Source organism: Lichenostomus cassidix, chromosome 19, assembly GCF_008360975.1.
Source record: "Lichenostomus cassidix isolate B80296 chromosome 19, HeHo_3.0, whole genome shotgun sequence".
NCBI classification, from domain to species: Eukaryota; Metazoa; Chordata; class Aves; order Passeriformes; family Meliphagidae; genus Lichenostomus; species Lichenostomus cassidix.
This window is the reverse complement of record NC_139499.1, coordinates 7939379-7953012: the sequence shown is the minus strand read 5'-3', so window position 1 is coordinate 7953012 and position 13634 is coordinate 7939379. Positions and strand designations below refer to the sequence as shown.

General features: G+C 52.5%; 1 protein-coding gene across 6 annotated transcripts in view; it reads right to left on the bottom strand.

Annotated features, from left to right (window-relative positions):
- RPH3AL (rabphilin 3A like (without C2 domains)) overlaps positions 1-13412 on the bottom strand; it is a 31799-nt gene extending 18387 nt beyond the window's left edge. The window contains exons 1-6 of one of the 6 annotated variants that reach the window (XM_085078430.1): positions 13281-13412; positions 10380-10515; positions 6649-6765; positions 5465-5608; positions 3840-3969; positions 655-741 (exon numbers count right to left, since the gene is read on the bottom strand). In XM_085078430.1, coding sequence (XP_084934556.1) covers positions 655-741; positions 3840-3969; positions 5465-5608; positions 6649-6725 — 438 coding nt within the window. In that variant the 5' untranslated portion in view covers positions 6726-6765; positions 10380-10515; positions 13281-13412. Of the gene's footprint in view, positions 1-654; positions 742-3839; positions 3970-5464; positions 5609-6648; positions 6766-10379; positions 10516-10782; positions 10894-11406; positions 11544-13034; positions 13056-13280 lie in introns of those variants that run through there. The other 5 variants (XM_085078433.1, XM_085078431.1, XM_085078432.1 and 2 more) reach the window with 5 other exon arrangements.
- Between the last annotated feature and the right edge of the window lie 222 nt (positions 13413-13634).

Below are 13634 nucleotides of genomic sequence, written 5' to 3'. Positions count from 1 at the left end.
GATTGATGCTGAAGGACCACAAGTGAAAGCCCAAAATGAATTGATGGGAACAAGTGAAAATCCATCTGCAATCACACAACAAATTCACAGACTTCAGCACAGAGCAGCTGATCTTGGTGGATGCTGCCTGGCAGACAAGAATTGAGGCAACCCATTACTTTTTTTTTTTTTTTTTTTTTTTGCAGTGTAAAGTTAAGATTGAAGGATATAAAAATTTAGAGACCTGCATTAGAAAGTCTCACTCACTGGCAAGTTATGGGATTTCTGCAGACAGGGAGGAAAACAGATTTAAAGGCTGCAATCCTAGTTATTTTTAGAGGGACAAATATTGCAGTTATGCTTTACATCTCTAAAGCTGTATTTATAAAATACCAGTTAGCCAAGTTTATTTGCCAGAGTGAGGAGGGAAAGGGTGTAAGGAAACAGTCTCTTTATGGCCAGAAAAATCCCATAAAGCCAGGCTTTCAGGGGTGGTTTTTCCCCTTCACCCTCTCATAAAACAAAGTTGTCACCCTTGTGAGCCTGCCTGGCCCCCAGCCAAGCCTCCCAAATCCCATTTTCTGCCTTCCAAGGCACAGGGAAGAGCCCACACATGCTCTTCATGGATTTGGGGTGAACATTGCTGAGTCCCATCTCCCCTCAGCTGGATTTTACCTCTCTCTGCTCACTGCAGATCTTGCACAACCACAGAGGGCGTTTCTGGGCTCCAAGAACTTCTATCCCACACTTGGTGCAAACTTTCTGAAACAAGGAGAGAGGAAAAAGAGAGAGAAAAAAAAAAAAGTGGTGTTAGCAACTCCCCACAGGCCTTGGGGGAGAGAAGGTCGAGAGGCAACAGCTCTGTTTTGCTTTCCTTAAAAACCCAAACCATGGCATGATTTTCCTGTTTATCCTGGAGGAATTGCAGGAAGCTGCTTCAGGTCTGCATGGACAAGAGACAAAGGCAAATCCTCAGTCCCTGACTCTGGGGTGAGAGGAGAGCTGGACAAACCAAACCCCATCACCCACTGGTGTATTTGCCAGAGAAGTTTTTTATTTCTCTGAATCCTTCCCCATGGCCATGGCTCCACACATTTCCTGGCTGTCTGATGGTCCTGCACAGCCTTTATTGCTACAGGAGGGAACTTTCAAGCCTCTGCTGGCATCCTGAGCCTTTTACAACCTGAATCACCCAATATCACACCATGAAGCTGATGCCCATCAGCTTGAATGAGAAATCAGATGAATCCTTTTGAGCCTCACAGAGGAAAAGCTACTTACAAGAGGAGAGAAAAGCCTTGCTGAGGTAGACATGAGGGTTGGATGTCCTCAGGTTTTACATATCCCCCACACCAGGCTGCTCCTGTGGCCAAGGATGAAGGTCTCATCCTCTCCTTCCCACTATTCCTGCCCTCATCCTCCCAGAGAAATAATGAACAATCTATTGGCTCTGGTGCATCAATCCTCAGCCTGGTGCTCCCCAAGCCAAGGGAGCTTTGCAGATTCAATCACAGGCACCACCTAAACGACCCCAAACTCTCCTTCCCCCAACCCAAAAACCTGGGCGAGCAGCTCAGCCCAAAATACCCTCCAGGATCCCAATCCCCACACGGATTGCACATTCAAACGCTCCCTCTAGTGGAAGTTCCCAACCGAGTTCACTCCTTCCAGCCATAAATTCTGAAAAAAATCCCAATATTCAAACGGTGTTTTCCTCCTCCCCTTCCCTGCAGAGGGAAATTGAGCATCGCTCACAACTCCTCGGAAGAAGACATAAAAATCAAGGGCATTAAATGCAGCCCCATTTCTCATTAAACACAAGACAAAGCACTTTGTTCTCCCACTCATCCTTCACCTCTTCCAACATCAATCCCCTCTGCATGGTAAATGGCACACGTTGGGCTTTGTCTCACTCCTGCCTTTGTTAACACATCTGGCTCTGCACACACCTTTGTCTTTCCACAATGCCTTCATTCCCCAGATAATAAAATAATGAAAACTAATACTAAAAGCATTCTTTATAAAGCAGGAAGTGGCACTCAGAGGATCCATCAGAAATGCAGAGCCACTGCTCAGCAGAAGGGAAATTCTTTGCTGTGTTTCAGGTGCATCATTACAATTCCTGTTATTGAATTAAATGTGCTGCAATGACACGGAAAAGGAGCAGTACCTGCGAGAAAAATACGAACTTTCAAAATCCATAATTCCCTGACAAATTGCTCGTTGCACACAGCACTGCATGAGTGATGGATTTTCCTGGACAAGAGGGAACAAGCAGTTCACTCTGTGCTCTGCTGAAGGGTTGGCTGTTCCCTGAGTTCACTTCACAACATTAAAAACAGAAGGAGAGAAGCCCAGGGCACCCAGGCAGCATTGCCTTGGGCTGGCACACAGCTAAAAAGTGCAGCCAGTCTGCAAGAAGCTGCAAAATACATGCTGGAAAAGCAGGATCTCACTGAAATCAACCTGGAGATGAATGCTGCTGAACTGGCCAAGAGACTCCAGACAGAAAGGGAATAAACAGCAAAAAAATGGGGAAAAAACAGCTTTTCTCTGGGGTTTTCTGGTCACAGCCCTCAGGCTCGCCAGCTGGGGGTCACTGCCTGCAAATGGACAGGGCTGGGGAGTGTCTGGAGCAGCCTTTGCCTCCTCAGCAGCGCACAGGATTCACAGGGAATTGGTTAAAAAGCCCCGTGGCAACGTGACTGAGCTGGCTGCTGGCAAGGTGAGAGCAGCCCTGCCACGGGAAGGAGGCAGGAATAGAGCACATCCTGTTATTCCACATGCCTGAAACACAGGAAGCAGCCAAGAGGCTCCTGTCTGTCCCCAGCCCTGCACTCCCCACGTGCACAGAGCCCACGCTGCTCCCACCCAAACCAGACCTTTTCCCAGCGTCCCCACTCCTGCTTCCTTCCACACCCCTTCCTCAAAACCTGCTTTCTCCGTGGTTTAGGACCCAGGGGCTCTGAGATTTGTGTTTCCTTAGAAGGAATGTTCTGCATAATCCCTGCAGCAGCCAAGCGACTCCTGCGAAGTGGAGGAACCCACCCCGCAGCAGAGCTCACAGCTCGTGCTCTGCACAAGAACTGTGTCCCACAGAAGCCAGCAGGGCCACAGAAGGTGACCCCACATGTCAGAGGTGGCAGCATGAAGCAGTTCATGGTAAAATTGCAGGTTTTGCTCGGTCAGGAACACTCCAGCACCCAGCAGGTGCCCTCACCTCTCCACAGGCAGCATGCGGAGATGAAGGAACTCCCCAGAGGTGACTCCCCAGGGAAAGATGGGCTTCAAGTGCAGGAAAACCAGCCTCCCAGCAGAGGCAGGATGAGGTGGTTGCCTTGGAGATCATCATCATCTCCACAGAAATACAGATTAACCCCTTGGCCGTGGAGCCAAGAGCAGCAGGGATCATCCCTGGGGTGATGATGGCAAAGCAAGGCTCTCCCAGTGCTGGGAACAACACACAACACAGCAGTGCTGAGGGAAAACTTGCACTGCTTGGGAGCTTGAGGATGGACTTGAGTCCTCTTGGAAGGACCAGCAAAGCTCCCAGGCTCTGTTTTGGGCTGCCTCACAACATCTTTGCCCCTTGTCCCACCCTGCAAACCCCAGGTGGAAATGCAGAAGATTCCAGCACTGAGAGCAGCTCAGGCACTTCAGGATCCTGAGGAATCTCTTCTTATCCCCAGGATGAGAGAGAAAACTCGCTGTTCTGACAGCACCAATGAGAATAAAATAAGTTAATAAAATAAGTTAATAAAATAAGCTAACCCTGCAGAGCTCTCCAGCTCCCAAAAGGCGTGCTGGCATTTCCTAAAGAAATCTGCTGCCAGGAACAAGCCATGTGTGACTAAACCCACCTTTTTGCAGTCCTGGCAGAAGACAGAGGAGCTGCCCAGCAGCCCCAGCATCTCCCCACAGAGCAGGCACTGCGAGAGGCCATTCCCCATGGCGTTCTTCCTCATGTTCTCCAGCCTCTCCACCAGGCGCCTGCAGGAAGAGGCAGAGCAGAGATCACAGCACTGCAGGAAGAGCTTGAAGTGCTCAGGGCAAGTCAGAAAGCACTGGGAAAGGGCAAAGGAGTTAAACCTGCCAAGCCTTCTCCATATTTCCATCTCCCTGAAAGCAGCACTGCAGGCACTGAGTTGCCCACATCCCATTAGAAGCAGGAAGGACAGACTGAAGCCATGAGACCAAAATGAGCCTGGCTGTGGCACAGGAATGCCAGTGACTTCTCCCTGCTCTGTTCCACAGCCCATTTGGAAGGCAGGAAGCACAAATGTATGCACGACGCCTGCAGCAGCAGGGCTGGGAGAGGGGAGGAGGGCGGGATGAGCAATTAGGATGCAGGGTGTGGAGAGCATGCAGAGCAAGGCTGCTCTGCCACGAGATCACTGCTGGGCAACCTCCAGGCCTCCATCTGTAGATGGGGCAGGAGCAGCCAGGCCATTCATCAGCAGCAGTGATCCTGCTATCCATGAATCCCATCCTCATCAGAGCTGACGTCCCATCCTCCAGGGACCTGCTGAGAGCCAGGCAAGGGCTGCTTGAGAGAGGCACTGCAGGCAGTGGGGAGGTCAGGCTGCACAGCCAGGCTGAGCCATCATTAGTGGATTTATGATCCTCGACTCGGACTCTGGCAGGAAAGAGCTCCTGGGAGTGAACAAAGGCATTTTGGAGAATGCTTCACCACGGGAGCTGCAGCGCTGCAGCTCCACCAACAACCACCCAGGAACAGCCAGGCCCTCGGAGTCACTGCTGCTGCTGGGGTCTCCCATTTATCACAAAAACATCCCTGCCACCTCTCATTAGCCCTTGCTAACGAGCTCTGCACGGGGAAGCAGAGGAGCAGGAAGCTGGACGTGCTGGCCACAGGCTGGGAGTCCCTGGGGTTTCCTGTCTCAGGAACAAAAACTCTGCTGGGAAATGCTGCAGGACTGCCCAGCTCCCTGGCTTTAAAGGCAGTCAGTGTGGGATGATCACACAGCTCAGGACTGAGGGCAAATGGGAATCTGCAGCAGCAAAAGGATGCCTGTAAATTAAATAACTCAAGCTAGCAAACCCCATCCAGAGGGCTCAGCCAAGTAGAACATAAACTCATTCTCTGCTCCAGGCAGAATCCCAGGGGCCTGGTGTGGACAAGGGAAAAGATGATTGCACTGCCAGCAGTGATGCTGAGCCATCCGTGCACCATCCCTGGGCACAGCTCAGCATCTTCCCAGCCTCTCCCTGAGCCTGCATTTTCCAGGGACTGAGCCAGGGCTGCAGCCTCAGCAATCCCCAAGGCTAGAAGAAGGCATGAAAAGACTTAAGAGAGAAGGAAAACATGACATTGTCCCCAATGGTCACCACCTCCAAGCAATGGGAGGGCAAAATAACTGAGCTAAGGGATGCTCTGAGGGATGGAGGCAGCTGGGAGAGCCACTCCTGTGTCTGCTGGCCTCTCCCTGGCAGGGAAGGAAGGGGACAGGGGACACTGCCATACCCAATGCGCTGCTGCTCGGCCATGTCCAACTGCTCTGCCTTGCGGATGACTCCCAGGATGACCTCAAGCTCCTTGGGGCTCAGAGCCTGCATCTTCCTCTGCTTCTCCGTCTGGAATGTGTGCACCGACCAGCCCGTCTGGAGCCTGTGGGAGGGGTGGAGGGCAGAGCTGAGCTGGGGAAGGCGAGCACGGGCTGAACTGCCCCGGCACAGAGCCCCAGGGCAGCTTTCCGGCAGCGAATTCTGTTCCATGAGCAACGCCCAAAGCAGGAGTGTCCTCTCGCTGACCACATCTCCACATCACCCTCTCCCTGCCCTTTCTGCTCCAGTTTGTGTTTTCCCACTCCAAGCCTCCATCCCTATTTTCCCCAAAAAAAATTAGAGCACCCCTGGGGTGGTTCTCCTTCACAAGTAGGGTTGCTGGTGCCAGACACCAAAACCACCAGGAGTAAAATCCCAAACCCAGGGATCACCTGCACCCTCCTCCCTCCAGATCACACATCCCTGGGCATGCCTAGAAATATAAATTTGGCAGCATCCTCCCTTGGTCTAGCCCAGGTTCACACGAGGACTTCAGCAAACCCTCTGTACCTCAGCTGATGTTTCTCCTTGGCTCATTCAGCGACAGGCAGGAGCTTTCACAGCTCAATTAATTAATTACCATTCAGGAGGGGTTTGGAGGTCACTGGGTAAACTTATGGCTGCAAGGAGAATGCAGGGCATTCCTCAGGATCCCAAATGCAGGGCAGGCTGGGGAAGTGGCAGTGAAGTCCCCACAAAACGTGGAATATTCCCCTATTTTCTAACACAGCTGAGCCCAGGGGTTCAGCCAAGAGCAGAGGTGGAATTGTCCCAGCTGCCAGGGAAGGAAAGCCTCCAAGAAAAATGCAGTTCTGCTGCTTGACTCATCTCCATCCTTTTAGTCTTCAGGTTGTGCAGTAATTTTAACTTCAGGGGAAAATGAGACCGAATGACAAGTTCCTAAAACAAAAGGGTGCTGGCAGCTGGGGGATGCCATCAATTGTATTTCGGGTGCTGCAGAGATCTGAGGCTGCCTCCAAGGCCTTATCTTCCCCCAGGAGAGGGCTGTGGACTCTCAGGGGTGCAGGATGAGCCACAGGGACAGCAGGAAAGCTCTCAGAGCTGGAAGGGGAGAGGAGGAGGAGGAGGGTGGGGAAGACTCACTTGGCTCGCAGGGCCAGCTGCCGGTCGTTGGGGCAAACCCAGGGGCCTGTCCCGCTGCCAAAAATCATATCAGCCATGGCCCCAGGCTGGGGAGGGGTGGAGAGGCAGGGGTCACACCTGAAAGAAGCAAACAGAGCTGATCTGCCAGCATCTCACAGACTTCTCACCCACAGACAGCGATAAAAACTCACCAGCATCCCCGTAAAATATAAGCCAATAAATACCTTCAGATACCTTGGAGGCAAGGCTGGAAGTTTAGATTTTATGGTACACTCTCAAAAAAAAAAAAAAAGAAGAAAAAAAGCCAGACACTCTCTGTCAGCCCTGATTTTTCATTTCAAACTAAAGAAAAGCGCTGTCTGTAAGAATAATCTCTGCCTCCCCACCTCCAGAGCCCCACCGCTGCAGTTCTGACAGAGAAAACCACTCCAAAGGACACAAAGAAGCTCCAGTTGCCTTTTTTTTTAACCTCTTAATGGGGTAACAAACAAAAACCCACGCGACAATCAGCATGAATAGAGGCAAGTCATTTCCTTCATTAAAACTGCCTCCATAATAGCCTGATATTTATAACTGCAGCCTACAATAGCAGCTTGTTTGCATTCTCTGATGCCTAAGACAGCACCTCTTGCAGCAGATCTCCTGTCCCATGGCCACCCCAGTGACTCCTTGTGCTCAGTGACAGTTCCACCGAACTGATCAGCAAAGGCAGCAAAAACCAACTTCCACATGGGAGAAACATCCCTCAAAGAGACTCTCTGAGCAGTTCTGAGTCCCACCAGCAGCTCAGATGAATGGAAAGCACCCAGGGACAGGCACAGCCAAGAGATTTCAATGGTTGCTGAAGCAGACTTGATGTTCTGAGCTTTCAACCAGCTGGATTTGCTCTCCAGCAGAGCGAGTGTCTCACAAGCTCCTAATGCATAAATTTCCAGGTATTAATGCTTGTCCCCAGCACAGACACTTGCCAGCTTTGAAACCATACCTGCTGGGCAGAGATAACGTGTTTGATGCTGGTTGGCAACCAGAAATCAGATGCAATGGCAGGCAAGGTGTTTCACCTGCCAGCTGTGCTGGAGTTCCCAAGCAAATATTTTTTTTCCAGTCCCAATCCCAGCACGCTCAGCCAGCAGTGCTCTGCCTGCCCCTGCTATCTGCTGCTGCCACACAGAGCTCTGTGCTGCTGTGCCAGGCACGGCCTGATGGCCTTGGCTCCCTGTCACAGAGCTGGTGACATCAAACTCTGCCTCCTCACACATCCCCCAGCACGGAAACACCAACCTGGGGTAGGGAGGTTGAGGTTTCCCCTCTTCCCTCCTGTCAAACCAGGTAAAAAATGAACAATTTCCCTCCTCTCCAATTAGCCAGTTCCTGGGAAGAGCCTGAAAACACAGTGCTTACAATGGGCAGGAGGGAAGAGGGGAAATTCCACACAGATTTCTACCAGTGCAAGGGGAAATGAGTGTAAAAAGGGTGAGGGTTCAGCACAGTCTGACTGTTCAGCAAAGTGAGGCATGGAGGAGATGGGGAAACTGCAGGAAACAAAGCTGAGGCAGGAAGGACAGACAGAAATGTCACAGCTGATTTTTTAAGCCTTTCCTGCACGAGTTAAGGTGATGGCTTTGGAAAGAGATCATCCCTAGGAGAAATCCCTGAACCCTGGCAGCAGCTGCTCAGTGCCACCCGCTGGGTTTGCATTCCCACTGGGACCCAGAACACCTCCTGCTCTTTTAATCTTCTCCACGATCTCAGGCGAGGAGAGAACACTGAGAACACCTTCCCCACACACATCCTACAGCACTCACACACAGGGGAGCAATCAGCCATGAACAGAGAGAGAACACAGAGGCTCCCACCCTCGGGCCTGGGGTAGGAGCACAGAGAAGCTACAATTTCACACAGAATGGCTAACCTGGGATTTTCCAGAGATTTCCCGAGCCTGTGATGTGTGGTTTACAGGATTATATGCACATGGAGCCCCCCACACAGATGCATATATTAAATTACTCTTCAGCTGCACCATGTATTCCTCCCTCCCACTCGTGAACACCTGAAGAAAAGCACAACCCACACTCTGTGGCCACGCAGGGCTCCAGGAGAGCAGCCTGGGGTGCCTGGGGGACCTTTGGAATAAAGCTGGAGCTGGAGATGAGCCCCACAGCCCAGCCAGGGCAGAGCAGTGTGCTTTGCCAGCAGCTGTGCTTTCAGCGTGGAAAGCTGTGCTGGAAGCATCTCCCCTCCTCAGCAGAGCTTTATCTGCTCTAGCAGAGCTGAAGGCGAGGCAGAACAGAGCACATGAGCTGAGCATTTTTCTCAGGAGAGGCTTAAAGGCATTCTGCAGCCTCACAGAGCAGTGAGCTTTGCTCAGCGTGACTGAACAAAAACAAGCAATGTCATGGTCCTTTGCCTCTTGTTACTCAGCATACGCTTTCTGTCCTCCACCCTTCCCTGAGCAGCATCTGCAAAGAGAGAAGGCAAACAAAACACAGCCTGAAGAGCCACCAGATCCCAAAAGAGTCTTCAGAGAGATTATTCCCTGAAATATTTACAGGAGTGTTTTCTCTCAGAGGTGTCGGGATGTGCTGTCTCCTCTGATGGAGTCTTTTTCCTTTGCCTCTGGAAAAAGCCTGGTGGGGACTTTCCCTGGGAGAAGGGAACAAGAGTGGGACTGCAGGCCACAGTCTGCTGGGGAGAAAGCAGGACTGGAGGGAAGGGAAGGGAATGTCCTGGGCATGGGAATGATGCCAGAGGAGTGGTGCCAATATCTGGAAAGGGGAAGCATCCTCTCTTTTATCTCAGTACAGGACAAGAAGTCCAGGGAAATCAGAAACACCCAGATAGCAAAACCACACCAGCCTGGGCAGTGAGGAAACATCCCTCTCTCACAGCCTCACATTTTCTCTCAGAAACACTCCAGTCAGCACCAAGCCATCCCCTGTCCTCCTCTCCACAAAATACCAACCAGTATAGCCAGTCCCTGCCAGTGAGGGAGCAAGAGAAATCCTCAGCTCCTGGCCACCCTGCAAGTGCTCTGCCCTCAGGGTGACAGCAAAGCACAGGCACCCAGTGGGACAGAAAGCAAACCTCCCACTCCAGGATTCTGCTTTCTTCCCGAATTCAGAATTAAAGCACAGCTCTTATTGATATTCTACGCCCTGCTTTAAAACCACTCCACCTGCTCATTCCTTTCCTGTGCTGGAGGAAGTCATGTGAAACAAAACCTCATTAAATCCAGGTCCACCTGGCTGCCCTTGGCACAGAAACACAGGAGAGGAGCTCTGTCCTGCAGAGCCAAGCCCATCCTGGGGGATGCAGAACATCCCTCCTGCAGCTCTGACGTGGCTCTGCCTCTGCTGTCTCCATGATAAGAGTTGTACTCTGGCAACCAGAACTGAGAACACGACTTCAGCCTGTGAGGGAAAAGCCTTCCAGCGGGGCCTGAGGGATGGGAACAATGGCAGGCAGACACAGCCCTTGGGCATGATGCTCTCCAGGGAATTTCTGGGAAAGAAGGGCAGTTTTTGATCAATTTCTGGGAAAGAAGGGCAGTTTTCTCAGCAATTTCTGGGAAAGAAGGGCAGTTTTCTCAGCAATTTCTGGGAAAGAAAGGCAGGTTTCACAGCACAACATCACCATGAACTTTCCTGTCCCGAATTTACCAGCTTGCTTTGCCAGCCCATCATCCTCACCACACCAAGTCTCTCCCCCAGTCCTCCACATTTTGACTTTACCTTGACTACATCGAAGTCAAAACCGAAGGTCTTGCTGAGGCACTCATGGCAGCAGAAAAACCTTCTCCTGCAGTGACAGCACAGCCTGCAGCTGAGCTCCTTACAGGTGCCCACGAAGCATCAATTCCTCAGAGCCCTGCAAAAATAAAAATGTCCTACACAGGCCCACGAGGAGGTCTCCAGTCAGCTTTCATCCTCCTGCTTATTTCAGCCGAGCAGCTCGTGTCTGGATTGTTTTCATAGGAAATTAATTAGGCAAATTTAAAAAAAATACTTCATTAAAAAAAATAAAATAATCAAAATTAAAGATTTGGCTAGAGCCAAGCTCCCAATTCCCAAGCCGTGCCGGTGTAATTAACTCTCCTGCTCGCAGGGCGTCACCTCCCCCAGGATCCCCAGCTACCTGCTGGCCCGTTTTCCCTCTCAGCGGTGTAATCACTCCCTGCTCCGCACGCCAGACCCCATTATCCCCGGGAAACCTTGGCAACTGAGTGAGTGTTTGCTCGTGTTGCCATGACAGAGGGTAAATTACCGGATTGATAAGGTTAACCCAGCCCCTGCCTGCCTCCCTCCCTCCAGCCTGGCCGGTCCCTTTTCCAGGGAAAGGTTATTTTCTCCAGACACAACCCTTCCCCCGATGTTTTAAAGCACCGCCGCTGGATTTCAAAGCTGTTTTGGAGTGGCAGAAGACGCACACTGCACTTTGAAGGTCTGGCCAAGTCTCAGAGGCAGAGCAGGGCTGTGCCTGTGCAAGTGCTGGCTGGATCAGGGCTTTGGAGGAGTTTTTCTCACACACAAACTGCTTTGAGGTGCTCATTCACGCCTACATCCAGCAGGCTGTCAGCCCCTTCAGCGGGAGCTTGCTGGGGGCACCAAGGAAAGGCTGTAATATGATTTTATAAGGGTTAAGGGAGAAGAAGCACAAGTACAGCAGAGCCAGGGGATCCCCACACCTCCTGCTGCCCTCTCTCAGGAGGAGACACACCTGGGATGGCTGAGGAACAGCCTTTTGCCATTCCTTACCAACCTTCAGCAGCACAGGGAGAGCCAGGAGACACAGGGAATCTAATGGGATGAGATTTGACTTGCAGTTCTGCAGCTTGGGCCAAAACATAGTGTCCAAATCAACTCCACAAAGCTTTGGCAAGCTTTGGGACAACAAGTGAAGAACCCAATCAGACAGATTTTTCCCAGTCTGTCTCGCCATGAAAGCTCAATCTAAGTAGCATCAGCGCCAGTGAAATGGGGACAACCTCATTAAATCCTCATTTAGTGGATTCTGGTTGGCCCAGCCCAAATTAAACACCAGCTGGGAGGTGTCCTTATCATGTCAGGCCAAGCTGGCAAAGGAGGGAGTGAGGATGAGGTTTGGGGGGGAAAAAACCCAAGATTTTCCTATCCACCAGCAGTGCTTTCCAAGAGGCCAAATTGTTTTTAAGATGCAGCTTATAAAGAGCTTATAAAACACAATGCCCTGGAGGTCCATGCCAGTGCTGTGAGTGGGAAGATAAAATCAGCTCTACAGGGAAGCCGACATGCAGCACCCACAATCCCTTATTAACGAGAGCCACTCGTTAGTGTGCCTACTTGAGATACGGTGAGCTGTACAAAAAACAGGTTTTGCCAAAGCAGAGCAGCCTCCCGGGCGCCCCAGCACCCCATGATGCCGGGGAGGAAAGCCAGCTCTGTTCCACCTGCCAAGGTGTATCTCAATTTATCAGACTTTGGACCCATTTCCTGCTGATCCCCAGCCAGGCAGGTGCGTTATGCAAAGTGAATAATTCATGAAGACAGCAGGCTCTTTGCTGCCGCGCGCGTTCCGGGGCAGGTTGATCTGGCGTAGGTCTGAGAGAAGCAAATTAGCATCTAAATGGCCAATTAGAGAAACTCATTTCGCTAGTCTGATATGCTAAAAAGCTCGGGAGGCCTTAGGGTGAGGGCTGGCTGGCGTGTGGCACCTCCCAGCCTCCAGAGAAGCATCGAGTTTCTTGGAAAGAATGGGATACAGGAGGGAAGTGCCAGCGTTTGTCAGGGAATCCTGGGTGAAGGAGCCACATGCCAGGGCTGTTCCACGGGAAACCTCGAGTGAACCAGGAAAAGCACACCTCGTGGCCAGTGGAGAAACTGTGCTGAGCAGCCAGGCCTTGTCAAAAACTCCCTGCCCTCTGAGCCACAGGGCTGCAGCACATCTGGAGGGTGGAACAGCTTCTCTCAGCATCCTTAAGGTGTAATGCTGGTTTTCGGCATGCTTTGAACACCACAAACGCGGCCACTCCAAGGCTTTATCACCCTGGACGTCGTTGCTATGAGCAGAAAGAAAATCATGGACTTTGACCAGGTGCTGGAGAGCAGCTCAGCCAACCTGCAGCACCCCAAAAACCCCAGGGGTGGGCACAGCATGACGTGGTTCCCCCCACATCCCACACCCAGAGTGCCCAAAAAGCACAGCACTCCATCCTGCACCAGCTGCACGTGGCTGCTCCCACCCCAAAACCCAAGAGCAGCTCTCAAAATCACCACGTGGCTGATCATTTTCCACCTAGCACGTTTTACCTCCCAGCTCTGCCTCGTTTCCCTCCACACCTCTGCCACTTACAGCCGATTCGCCCTAAATTCCCCGAATGGCTGCGGTGGGAAGCGTCGTGTGGAGCTCACCGTGTCCAGCTCACAGGACACATCCCGGCGATCCCGGAGGGCTTCCGCAGCTTTCCAGGGAACTCTCCCACCCGGCTGTGGCTGCCCCGAGCCCCTCCAAGCTGCTCCGTATTCCCAGCAAAGGCACGGCGCCTGTCCTACAGGTGCCACACAGCCGCTGAAAGTCGCCTCAAACTCCTCCCCGAACCGAGCCGAGCTGGGCTGAGCCGAGCCGAGCGAACCCCAGCCGCTCCCCTCCGCACCCACCTGCGCTCCGGCCTCACCCGCGGCCGCTCCGGAGCCGCTGCCCCGGCGGGACGAGGCGGAAACGGAGCCGCACCTGAGCCCGCCTCGCTCCGCCCGCCCTCCGCGCCCCGCGGGCCGCGCGTCCCCTGCTGGTGCCGGGAGCCGCCGGCGAGCCATCCCGAGCGGCGCTGGCCACCGCCAGATGTGCGCTGGGACAGGCTGGAGGGGATGCGGCACTGCCAGATGTGGTCCAGGAGAGGCTGGAGGGGATGCGGGCATCGCCAGATGTGCACTGGGACAGGCTGGAGGGGATGCGGACACTGCCAGATGTGCGCTGGGAGAACTTGGAGGGGATGTGGGCACTGCCAGATGTGG